Source organism: Pongo abelii, chromosome X, assembly GCF_028885655.2.
Source record: "Pongo abelii isolate AG06213 chromosome X, NHGRI_mPonAbe1-v2.0_pri, whole genome shotgun sequence".
NCBI classification, from domain to species: domain Eukaryota; kingdom Metazoa; phylum Chordata; class Mammalia; order Primates; family Hominidae; genus Pongo; species Pongo abelii.
In genome coordinates, this window is record NC_072008.2 from 80,241,693 (window position 1) to 80,254,634 (window position 12,942).

The following is a 12,942-nucleotide window of genomic DNA, read 5'->3' on the forward strand; positions in this document are numbered from 1 at the left end:
TCCAGAATAATAAGAAGTATATTACTTCCAAGAGTGCTTGCCATGACTGTTGTCACTTGCTGGAGTTTTGTGTTCCTCATAGTCTGGACTAACAGAATGAGAATCAGAAGGCATATTGGAGCCTTTTGGTGGCAATCATGTGCCTATCTGAGGTTGGATACCTAGCAGAAAGTAGTATGGCATTTGGATCTATCCCTGTATCTAACACATGATAGGGGGCCCCTTACTGCCTCCATAAGTGAAACCTTTGCCTAGTTTGTTCATGACTCTGCCTACTGTTCAGCTCCTGAAGCTAACAGCTAACAGGAGATTCCCAGCAGGTTCTCAACTTCTTCTTCCTTTGACTCTCTAGATCAGACTTGTTGTGGAAGAGGGATTGAATCAGCTGCCATATAAAGAATGCATGGTGACCACTCCAACAGGTAACTAGGGCTGTTATTCTCAAATTTTCCTCATAAAAATTCTGAGCTAGAATGGGGAAAGATGTAAGTAAAGCAGTCTAAGTAAAATAAAAATGTGAAATGAAGAGGCTAGGTGGAGCTATTCTTTTAAAATCTTAAAAAAAACTCAGGCATTTAGGAAAGAAATCTGTGTAGATGACTTTTTGTTAATGGCTTGCTTGTCAATTCAAGTTAAAGGTTAACAAATACTCTTCAGCATGCAGGTGTTGCCTCTGATGATGGCCCATTGAGACCATAGTTAAGAATTGCTGGTAGCTTATCTTCATCTCTATGGGAAAGCTGCTGGTGAGCACAAATGGGCAAGTCTGTTTTGGCACTGAAATTACATGTTAAAAAAGGATAGAAAGTAAAAAAGAAAACTAAAAATGATAAGAATTGGAGAAGGTGCTTTGTTCTATCCTTTAATAGAAAGTAACCAAAGATCCCTGTTTCAGGGATTTGAAATTATGATTTGGTTTAGTAAATAATGTAAAACTGTTCTATTCAAAGGGTTGACTTTATGAAACTTGGGGACTGAGTTTGTAGCATCATAATCGACACAAATTCAGGATGAGACCAAGAGTTGAGCATGTCTTAATAACTATTTCAGCCACTTTCTTCTGCTTTTAAGGCAGAATGGAGGCTCATAAAGAAGAATGGAGGCTCATAAAGAAGAATGGAATGAGGAAGCTTTCTGCTGTGGCTCACAGTGGGGTCCCAGTTTGAATTGATGGGGTATATAGCATTCTCAGAGTGCAGTGATTCTCCTTTGAATTCAGTTTGAGGAATGTGTATGTGAATATCATGTTATAATAAGTCCTATTCCCATTCGATGAAGTCTGCCTCTCCCAATTATCCCCACAGGTTTCTTATGAAGAATTAAGAAATAACTGAAAAATCATGACTCATCTCATTATTTCCACAGGGAATCTCAGGCATTATACAGTGTCTGAACAAGGGTTGCTTTGTGCCCATCTACCTTAAACCATAGACACTTTATAAAATACGTAGGTTACTCCAGTGATGAAAGATAAATTATTTGGTTTTATTTCCTAACAGGGTACAAGTATGAAGGAGTGAAGTTTGAGAAGGGAAATTGTGGGGTCAGCATAATGAGAAGCGGTAGGTTCACGTGTGTGTGATTTTTGTCTCTTTGTATGCATAGAAATTGTTGCTGTTTTCCAGAAGAGAGGCAGGCTTGTCTGTCATAATTGCAGCCTGCCTTTAGTTAAATCTCACCACCTGTGTTATCTAGCCTCATGGTGCTGTGGAGTCATGGCTTGTGTGAGGCTAGGTTTGGCTAATTTTAACTACAGAGCATATTCCCTAATAAAGTGCTCCCATGGGCAAGCCAGCTTTCAAAGAGATTCAGAGGAGGATGGGAGGATAGGAGGATGTGGTGATGCTATCTTGGGGAGAACAGGGCAGTTTGAAGACTGAGGGAATATGGTGTAAATTTGGTCTTGAAGAACTTTGAATACCTGACTGGAGAAAATATTTCTTCTGTTTTTATTTCTGTTCTTGGGCTAAATGACTTGTTTGATATTTTTAATTTTTTTTTTTTTTAGAGACAGGGTCTCACTCTATTGTCCAGGCTGGAGTATGGTGGCGTGATCATAGCTCACTGTAACCTCAGACTCCTGAGTTCAAGTAATCCTCCCACCTAAGCCTCCTGAGCAGCTAGGACTATAGGCACGTGCCACTATACCTAGCAAATTAAAAAACAATTTTTTTTTTTTGGTAGAGATGAAGTCTTGCTATGTTGCCCAGACTGGTCTAAAACTCCTGGCCTCCAGTGATGCTCCTGCCTCAGCCTCCAAAAGTGCTGGGATTATGGGCATGAGCCACCATACCCAGCCTAATACTTTTAAACTTTATATATGATGACTACATGACCACATAGGCAAAAGTGCTTGACTGTTATTAATTCTAGGTATTTCCATCTGCTGGTCTTATGAATGTTGTATTTGTGTTTGAGTCCAACTGATTACCCTTCTAAACCAACCTTTGTATAGCAAAATCACTTGCCTGTGATTAGAACCTTTACCTGTTACATGGGGTTTTTTCCATTCAGCAAACTTAATTGTTTTGCATAAGATTTATATTTTTTTGCATAAGTGGTAGAAGCTCCACTTGTTTGCACTGAATACATATAGTTTAATTTTTAACATATAAACATTCACTTTTCTCTTCTGGTTACGAAGTTCTGTTTGTGAACAATTAAATGCCTCAAGTAAACTAGGAACTTTAAGCTCCTTTTTTCTAGGAGGAAGCTCTTAAGCACTGATAGCATTTCAGGACATTTCAGGACAATGATGTTCAACTTTTAAAAACTGGTAAAGACAATGGACTTTTAAGGTGCAGTTTCTTCTGTTTCAGTTCAGCTTCTTCTCTAAAGGCACAAGCATGGTCCTTGCACCCTTAGTATGTACTAGATGACTTGTGGTGATGTACAGCATTGCTTATAACCTTAATAGCCATTTGTTGATTTTCATATATATTAGAAAGAAACTTGTTTTATGTTTACACTAGTGATATAGTTTCCTCTTAAAATAAATTTAAGTGAAAACAATAAATTTAAGAAAAATGTTAAGTAAATGCCAGTATAGGTAGAATTCTGATATGGCCTAAAATCTTGAAGATGGCATGAGAATGACTGCCTTTTGGCAAACACTTCTTTAAAGGAATTCAGACTCAAAAATAGCTCTGTGTTCAGAAATCAATGGTGGTAGTGCTAGTTATTGTTACCTGGGAGAGGGGGAACAATATACAACTTTTTCACTACTTGCAGCAAAATCTTTGCTGTTGAGAAGTCATTGTTGAGCTAAGTGATGTCCCCTGATGCTACCTTGACCTAAAAGGAGACTTTTTGATCTACAGCCTTTATTCTTCCATAAATCTTTTGCATCTTCTCAGACAAAAGTCACAAATTTAGGTGGTTTAAAGGCTTCTTTAAAATAATAGAGATAAAAATATTCCTGATATTAAAAAAGCTCAGGGAGCTGCTCAACAAAATGCTTTATTTCCTATAATCATGGAAGCATGACAGCTCTAAAACTTGTAAGCCAGCAATAAAACTAGCGTATTCTAGTTTCATTAACCAGCCGTTAACCTGGTTTCATTAACCTCCACTAAGTATGAAATATGAGCATATCAGAAATAAAAGCTGTCAGCTTCAAAATAATTATTTTCATCTTCCTTCCTTTTTGTATTAATAACAGTGACAAACTATACTTTGGCCTATTCTTGGACTTTCTCTCTCTTTCCCCTAATCTTTTTTCTTTCTTTTTTCTTCTTCAAGGTGAGGCAATGGAACAAGGTTTACGAGACTGCTGTCGATCCATACGAATTGGAAAGATCCTGATTCAGAGTGATGAGGAGACACAAAGAGCCAAAGTATATTATGCCAAATTCCCCCCAGACATTTACCGGAGAAAAGTCCTTCTCATGTATCCAATTCTCAGTGAGTGGCTTCCATTTATTTGTAACCTTTGGTTAGGGTTTAAATTCAACTTAGTGCCTGCCTCCTAGGTACCCTTATATAAAACGCAAAAATAGTTTCTAAATGTTTTTTTCTCAGTTGGGAAAACTGCCCTGGGCAGTTCACTGGAGAGTTTTTATTGCATAATAAGAGAATATACAGTAGTCAGACCTTATTAGCCCCAACAAACTTCTGTCTTGAACACATTGAAACAAAGGATTTAATGAGGCAAAATATATGGAATACAGAAAACTTATTGAAACATATCTCCTCTTTAGCCTAATGAGTACAGCAGTGATTTTCCTCAATAATTTATTCTCTCTGGAGGTAATATTTTTTCCTGCTATTCTGTTCTCTTTCTTAAGCTTACTCAGACCATACTTGGCATGGTCTTTAAGGGAGGTGAGAGGGAATATGTTAAATTTGATACCTCATATACTAAATGAATTTAGGGCTTGGTATTTGATAACTGAAAAGTGTATGTGTCATGTTCATTATTGAAGATAGCATGGATAAAGAACAAGTACCTTCGTATGAAGTGATTTCTTATGTTAGATTGCTATATTGCTCTTACTTCAAAGACATTTTATGGCCGGGTGCTGCGGCTCACACCTGTAATCCCAGCACTTTGGGAGGTCGAGGTGGAAGGATCGCTTGAGCCCAGGAGTTTATGACCAGCCTGGGCAACATATGGAGAACCCATTTCTGCAATAAATAGAAAAAGTAGCTGGGTGTAGTGGCATGTGCTTATAGTCCCAGCTACTTGGGAGGTTGAGGTGGGAGGATGGCTTGAGCCTGGGAGGTCAAGGCTGCAGTGGGCCGAGATCATGCCACTGCACTCCAGCCTGAGTGACAGAGTGAGTCCCTGTCCCCCCCCCCAAAAAAAAAGACATTTAAAAATGAATGTTAAAGTTGCTAATCCATTTGGTTATCTTTTGATTTCAGGCACTGGAAATACTGTAATTGAAGCTGTAAAGGTTCTTATAGAACATGGAGTTCAACCCAGTGTTATCATCCTACTCAGTCTGTTCTCCACTCCTCATGGTGAGTTCAGCATGAGGCAGTAACTAGGGCTCCATATAGTCCTGAGGTGGGTAAGTATGCATTTTCTAGCTTCTAAACCTGAGGAAAAGTTTATCTGCTTTCACATTAAATGTGAATCTAATTTGGGTAATTATAACTTGTGTTTGTCATCTGTAAGCTTAGTGATAACATTTTATACCATTCTAATGTTCAAATGCAAATGGAGAAGTATGAACTAACCCCATTTAAAAGAATTGCAATTGTTTTCCTAGTTTGGCCTGCAAATGACTCAAAGGTTCCTATTTCCCTTGGCTTGCCACCTGAGCCTAAGAACTGCTCACAAACAGCAAGAAACCTAAGGTTCTAGCTAGCCCTGTAGTCTTACTGAAGTAATCTTTGCAGTGTGAAGTGAAGAGCAGAAGTTTTTAAAGTTAGACTTCTGCTCAAAGGGCAGAGAGAACTGTGTGTTCTCCATTTCCTGAAGGAGGTGTACCTGACTTAAGATCCTAGTGTTTTTTGCCATACATTATAGAACAATTGGGAATATATTTTAAGAAAATAAGTATTGGTGCATGTAGAAATTTAGCTTCTAGGATGTTTATTGTAGAGTTATTTCATATAAGAAAAAATGTGAAAGTATACAAATGACTCACAATAAGGAAATGGTTAAATAATATTATATTCAAAGGATATACTATTATGTAACTGTTAAATCATGTTTTTGGAAAATATTGAATGGCATCCAAAAATGTACATGGTAAATGTAAAAAAGCAGTATAAAAATAACAGCATTAGAATAGGGTAAATTGTTATCACCAAGCTTGGAGATGACCAGTACAAATTATGACTATTGTAATTACAAAAATCAGAGTTGGATTTAATATGGAACCTAATAAATCTTTCCTTAGCATGAGAGGCTAGACAGACACACAATGTTGTTTCAATTTTGGTTTCAAAATGCATACACAATATTAATAGTGGTTATTTTAGGCTGGTGGGATTCTAAGTGCTTTTCATTTTATTTTTAAGCTTTAAGTTGGTATTTTTCAAATGTTCTACAATTAATTTGTATTTGCTTCATAATTTTTAAAAAGGGCAATATATGGCTTCTCTAGTCAGGTGTTTTCTCATTTCCAAAATTTCTAAGTCTTAGCCAGTTCTGAAGAGGCTACAGTATATCTAGTTGGGAGAGCTGGTTTCAGTAGGTTATTGATAGGAGTTATGGCCTGTTTGATTACTTTGCTGTTTCATAACCAAATATTACTTGTAGTTAAGATGTTGGTGGTAACAAAAGGTGATTTGCTTAGTTATCATTTATATATAAAAAACACAGGTGGCTTTGAAAATATTGAGAGAATCCAATAATTATTAAAATTTTTGCCTTTGGGAATAGAAAAGCACTCTTTTTAGTTCTAATAGTATACATGAGAATGGTGTACTATTCTTTGACATTTATAGCTGAAAAATTTTATTCTGTGGCAACTTTGCTATGGATTTTTAGTTTGACAGGGTAATAGTCATAATTTATATTGGTCATCTCTTAAGCTTGGTGATAACATTTTATGTGATTCTAATGCTGTTATTTATACATTTTTTACATTTTTACATTTACCATGTGCATTTTTTGATGCCATTCAATATTTTCCAAAAATATGATTTAACAGTTATATATTGCATCCTTTGAATATATGTTATTTATTTAACCATTTCCTTATTGTGAGTTATTTACATACTTCCACATTTTTTCTTATGCCAAATCACTCTACAATGAATATCCTAGTCCTTGTTACCTTTCCCTACCTATTCCCCTCCCCATAAGCTAGAGTCCTAACTTCTAAAAAGTTGGCGTGCTCTGACACACCAGCTTTTTCTGTGAAAAACAAGTACACTGTGAAACACTACGCTTGTTTCACAGTGTTTCAGTTGGGAAACCATCATCTTATGTGTGATCCTCTTTAATTTTTTTTTTAATAGAGATAGGGTGTTGCCGTGTGGCCCTGGCTGGTCTCAAACTCCTGGCCTTGAGTGATCCTCCTGCCTCAGCCTTCTAAAGCTCTGAGATTACAGGCTTGAGCCACTGTGCCTGGCCTGTGATCCTCATTTTAAAAAGGACTGTATTCACTCTATTACAGTCACCTTTAAAATAAAACAAAATAAAAAATACTCTTTAGGGGGAAAGTTTCTATAACTGAATAATTATATTTTTCAACTTGAGTATAAAATAATAATTCTAAGATTGTATTAGTGAGATGGAGGGGGCATAGTCTGACTACTGTCAAAGCTTTTCAGACTTTATAAAAAGGAAGAGATTAACCAAGTCTGATGAGGTATCCAAAGATCATTGCTCTCTGTCTTCTGTCAGTTTTAGACCTAGTGGCAATAACTACAAAATTCCTGAATTACAACTGGTGTTACCAAAACATCCTACCATAATAACTTTTTTTTTTTTGAAGGTGCCAAATCAATCATTCAGGAGTTTCCAGAGATCACAATTTTAACTACTGAAGTTCATCCTGTTGCACCTACACATTTTGGACAGAAATACTTTGGAACAGACTAAGTTATTTAAGTAAAATAATTATCTTGTGTAATATTACAATCATGTTTTGATTTTCTATTTGTTTTACTGATTCAATTGAGGGTGGCAGAGAAAAATGTGTTAAAATGCTTTTTAGTTTTGGAAGTGGGTATATTTGAGGTTGTATCTCATGTAGTTATTTGTTTACTGTTGGCACCGAATTCAACAATGAAGTATATGCAACTCTTACAAAACATAAATTTTAATAATATTCTAATGCAAATTACTGAACCCTCAGTGCATTAAAATTATTTCTAATTTATGAGCCTCTTAGTTTGGAGGTTGCTTGTAGCCACAAATAAAACTCAAATGAGAGTCAGTTCTTTGTCCCACTGTAGTTTGCATTTTGTTTAGTTTGGTTTTAGCTCTAGTAAGGTTTCATATATGTGGCTATTGCCACATTCCTCTACTGTTTTCTTTCTGATACTGGACATGCTAGTAACTTGGAGAGGCAAATAAAAGAATGTCTCCTGGAATTTTACATTCCCATTAATGTCCTCATTCAATTGGCAGACCTAGGATGTATGGTTAACTCTCAGGCCATTATGTTCTTCATGGCTCATTTCCCAAACTGCATTGTTGGTAGGTGCCTTGCTAAGCTGTAATGCAGTGAAGAAGATGGTGGGGCATTTTTAGTAATTGGAACTGTAACATTAATTTACAAGACTGAACTGGGGATGTCTGGATGCTGACAAGGGAGAGCCAAGTACTGTTAATGCCATCAATCCTCTAGGAAGGAATTGGTGGTTTTTCTGAAGTGTGGGGGAAAGGGTGGTTTCTTGCTGGATTTCATGGCCAGTAAGTAAATTTAAATGCTTCATTTTTAATTTGGATGTTTCTGCTAGAGACCTTTGATTTGGAAATTAGTTATTTTGCATGTTTGTCAACTGTGTATGTATTAAAATAGAAAAAAACCCATGCTTTTTATAAAAACCCCTAAGATTTGTATATGTTCTTCTTTAGGCTTCTGAAAGGGAGAGAAACCATTTTGGAAATCAATGTTGGTGTTCTGAAATCTGCTTGTAAAACTCTGATCTCATTTTACATTGATATTAAAACATTTTAACAGTGTTGGCTAGATGATTACTTGATTAATTATACTCCCATGGCCCCATAGGCAGCTGTTGTGGGCCTCTGTTCAAAAGCACAGAAAAGAGCAGAAGGAAATGTCTTAGAAAGAATCAAAGCTGATGAAATCAGCAAAGATTGGGGGAAAGGAAGGAAGCCTGGTGTAGACTGGATTATATTTTTCCTTTGGAGACTAGAATACTAGAAGAACTTCAGCATATTTTTCCCTTTATTTTTGAAGACTGTCATATAATAAATTGAGATTAATAGATTACTCATATTACAGTTCTTCCATGGCAAATGTTGCTTTCAAGTTGTCACTGAAATTCTCATCTATACTTGTCAGTTAACTGTCTTGATACAATGTGGATTTTGTTTACTCCTGACTAGCAGAAGTTATAACTAAAGCCCATTAAAGCTAGCATTTCTATCTACCTCTCCCAGCACAGGTGTGAACCAGCAAATTTAGATGGAGAACAGATATGCTTGAGATTGGTGCATCAAGCTAGTTGAAAAGATGATGCCTACCACTACAGGAGTTAATGCTTCTAAGTTAGTGCTTATGTTAGGGCTTCAGTATTTCATTTGAGGTGACTTTCGAAGACAGCAGACAAATTTATATTCAAGTGTAGATATAAAACCATATTTTAAGCAAATTATTTTTGTATTACCAGCCATTTAGATTTAACATCTTTGTTACTCGATTGATATTTAGTTGACTACATTTGGTTCCCACATGAAGGGCCTAGAATGAACAGTAGGAAGTATTCAATGAGGTCATAGTCCCCCCTGATGTTTGTCTTCTGTCCCTCTTTAGATTTCAAGAAAATTATACCTATGGGTTTTAAAGTTTGGGTCTTTTTAGCAAATGAGGCATTATTTGTAGGGTTAATCACTTGCAAGACTCTTTGAGCGTGGGACATTTTTTAAGTATTCTAAATTTAACACAAGATTAACAGACTATTCAAAACAAGATTGTTTTTAAGTAATATGAACTTCAGAGTAGTATAAATTGTGTATATTCCTTGCTGAAGAACACACCCTAGCACAATAAAAACAACAGTCCAGTCGTATATGCAGTGGTTCTCAAAACTTGAATGTGCATCAGAATCACCTAGAGGGCCACAGATTGCTGTGGCCTAACAGGTTCCTACGAGATGCTAACATTGTTTTGGAGATCACATTTTGATTTAAGACATTTCTTTTATAATAGAAGCATTTAATGTTATAAGTTTTCCTATAAATATTGATTTAGCTGTACCTCACAACTACTGTATGGTATGTTTCGTTTTCATTTATATTAAAATAATTGCTCACTTTTCATTTCTTCTTTGACCCAGGGTTATTTAGAAACATGTCATTTAATTTCCAAATATGGGATTTTCCAGATTTCTTTCTGTTATTGCTTTCTAATTTAATCCCATTGTGGGATTACACATCCTTCTAAATTTTTTTCAAAGTTTTCAACTTCTTTGCCTTTGGTTTGAATATCCTCCCGTAGCTCGGAGTAATTTGATCATCTGAAGTCTTCTTCTCTCAGCTCGTCAAAGTCATTCTCCGTCCAGCTTTGATCCGTTGCTGGTGAGGAACTGCGTTTCCTTTTGAGGAGGAGAGGTGCTCTGCTTTTTAGAGTTTCCAGTTTTTCTGCTCTGTTTTTTCCCCATCTTTGTGGTTTTATCTACTTTCGGTCTTTGATGATGGTGATGTACAGATGGGTTTTTGGTGTGGATGTCCCTTCTGTTTGTTAGTTTTCCTTCTAACAGACAGGACCCTCAGCTGCAGGTCTGTTGGAGTACCCGGCCGGCCGTGTGAGGAGGTGTCAGTCTGCCCCTGCTGGGGGTGCCTCCCAGTTAGGCTGCTCGGGGGTCAGGGGTCAGGGACCCACTTGAGGAGGCAGTCTGCCTGTTCTCAGATCTCCAGCTGCGTGCTGGGAGAACCACTGCTCTCTTCAAAGCTGTCAGACAGGGACATTTAAGTCTGCAGATGTTACTGCTGTCTTTTTGTTTGTCTGTGCCCTGCCCCCAGAGGTGGAGCCTCCTTGAGCTGTGGTGGTCTCCATGCAGTTGGAGCTTCCCAGCTGCTTTGTTTACCTAAGCAAGCCTGGGCAATGTTGGGCGCCCCTCCCCCAGCCTCGCTGCTGCCTTGCAGTTTGATCTCAGACTGCTGTGCTAGCAATCTGCGAGACTCCGTGGGCGTAGGACCCTCTGAGCCAGGTGCGGGTTAGAATCTCCTGGTGCGCCGTTTTTTAAGCCTGTCGGAAAAGCGCAGTATTCGGGTGGGAGTGACCCAATTTTCCAGGTGCCGTCTGTCACCCCTTTCTTTGACTAGGAAGTGGAACTCCCTGATCTCTTGTGCTTCCCAAGTGAGGCAATGCCTCGCCCTTCTTCGGCTCGCGCACGGTGCATGCACCCACTGACCTGCGCCCACTGTCTGGCACTCCCTAGTGAGATGAACCCAGTACCTCAGATGGAAATGCAGAAATCACCCATCTTCTGCGTCGCTCAAGCTGGTAGGTGTAGACCGGAGCTGTTCCTATTCGGCCATCTTGGCTCCTCCCCACTTTTTTCAAGTTTTTTAACTTCTTTGCCATGGGTTCGAACTTCTTCCTTTAGCTCAGAGTAGTTTGATTGTCTGAAGCCTTCTTCTCTCAACTCATCAAAGTCATTCTGTGTCCAGCTTTGTTCCGTTGCTGGTTAGGAGCTGCGTTGCTTTGGAGGAGGAGAAGCTCTCTGATTTTTAGAGTTTCCAGTTTTTGTGCTCTGTTTTTCCCCCATCTTTGTGGTTTTATCTACCTTTGGTCTTTGATGATGGTGATGTACAGATAGAGTTTTGGTGTGGATGTCCTTTCTGTTTGTTAGTTTTCCTTCTAACAGTCAGGACCCTCAGCGGCAGGTCTGTTGGTGTTTGCTGGAAGTCCACTCCACACCCTGTTTGCCTGGGTATCAGGAGTGGAGGCTGCAGAACAGTGGATACTGGTGATCAGGGAATGTTGCTGCCTGATTGTTCCTCTGGAAGTTTTGTCTCAGAGGAGTACCCGGCCCTGTGAGGTGTCAGTCTGCCCCTACTGGAGGGTGCCTCCTATTTAGGCTACTCGGGGGTCAGAGACCCACTTGAGGGGACAGTCTGTCAGTTCTCAGATCTCCAGCTGTGTGCTGGGAGAACCACTGCTCTCTTCAAAGCTGTCAGACAGGGACATTTAAGTCTGCAGAGGATTCTGCTGCCTTTTGTTCGGCTATTCCCTGCCCCTAGAGGTGGAGTCTACAGAGGCAGGCAGGCCTCCTTGAGCTGTGTTGGGCTCCACGCAGTTCGAGCTTCCTGGCTCCTTTGTTTACCTGCTCAATCCTGTGCAATGGCGGGAAGCCCTCTCTCACTGCCACCTTGCAGTTTGATCTCAGACTGCTGTGCTAGCAGTGAACGAGGCTCCGTGGGCATAGCACCCTCTGAGCCAGACGAGGGATATAATCTCCTGGTGTGCCGTTTGCTATGACCATTGGAAAAGTGCAGTATTAGGGTGGGAGTGACCTGATTTTCCAGGTGCTGTCTGTCACCCCTTTCTTTGACTAGGAAAGGGAATTCCCTGACCTCTTGCTCTTCCTGGTTGAGGCGACGCCTTGCCCTGCTTCGGCTCACGCATGGTGCGCTGCACCCACTGTCCTGCACCCACTGTCCGACACTCCCCTGTGAGATGAGCCCAGTACCTCAGTTAGAAATGCAGAAATCACCCATCTTCTGCATCGCTCACTCTGGGAGCTCTAGACTGGAGCTGTTCCTATTTGGCCATCTTGGCTCCACCCCCCTGCGCTGTTTTTTTCTCATCTTGTTCGATTTATGTACCTTTGATCTTTGATACTGATGACCTTTGGATGAGGTTTTTGCATGGGTGTCCTTTTTGTTGATGTTGATGATATCCCTTTCTGTTTGTTAGTTTTCCTTCTAACAATCAGGTCCCTCTTCTGCAGGTCTGCTGCAGTTTGCTGGAGGTCCACTCCAGACCCTGTTTTCTTGTGTGTCACCAGCAGAGGCTGCAGAACAGCAAAGATTGTTGCCTGCTTTTTTTTTCTGGAAGCTTTATCCCGGTGGGGCATCTGCCAGATGCCAGTCAGAGTGCTCCTGTGTGAGGTGTCTGTAGACCCCTGCTGGGAGTTATCTCCCAGTCAGGAGCCATGGGGGTCAGGGGCCCACTTGAGGGGCAGTCTTTCCCTTAGCAGAGCTCAAGCACTGTGCTGGGAGATCTGCTGTTCCCTTCAGAGCCGGCAAGCAGGAACATTTAGTCTGCCGAAGCTGTGCCAACAGCCTCTCCTTCCACCAGGTGTTCTGTCCCAGGGAGATGGGAATTTTATCTATAAGCCCCT

General features: G+C 39.6%; 1 protein-coding gene across 8 annotated transcripts in view; it reads left to right on the forward strand.

Moving 5' to 3' along the window:
- UPRT (uracil phosphoribosyltransferase homolog) overlaps positions 1 to 8,593 on the forward strand; it is a 30,569-nt gene extending 21,976 nt beyond the window's left edge. For 6 of the 8 annotated variants that reach the window (XM_002831821.5, XM_054544742.2, XM_054544740.2 and 3 more), the window contains 5 exons: positions 353 to 422; positions 1,500 to 1,562; positions 3,742 to 3,903; positions 4,867 to 4,965; positions 7,398 to 8,593. In XM_002831821.5, the coding sequence (XP_002831867.2) occupies positions 353 to 422; positions 1,500 to 1,562; positions 3,742 to 3,903; positions 4,867 to 4,965; positions 7,398 to 7,504 (501 nt within the window). In that variant the 3' untranslated portion in view covers positions 7,505 to 8,593. Of the gene's footprint in view, positions 1 to 352; positions 423 to 1,499; positions 1,563 to 3,741; positions 3,904 to 4,866; positions 5,016 to 7,397 lie in introns of all 8 variants that reach the window. The other 2 variants (XM_054544737.2, XM_054544738.2) reach the window with 2 other exon arrangements.
- Positions 8,594 to 12,942: the final 4,349 nt, after the last annotated feature.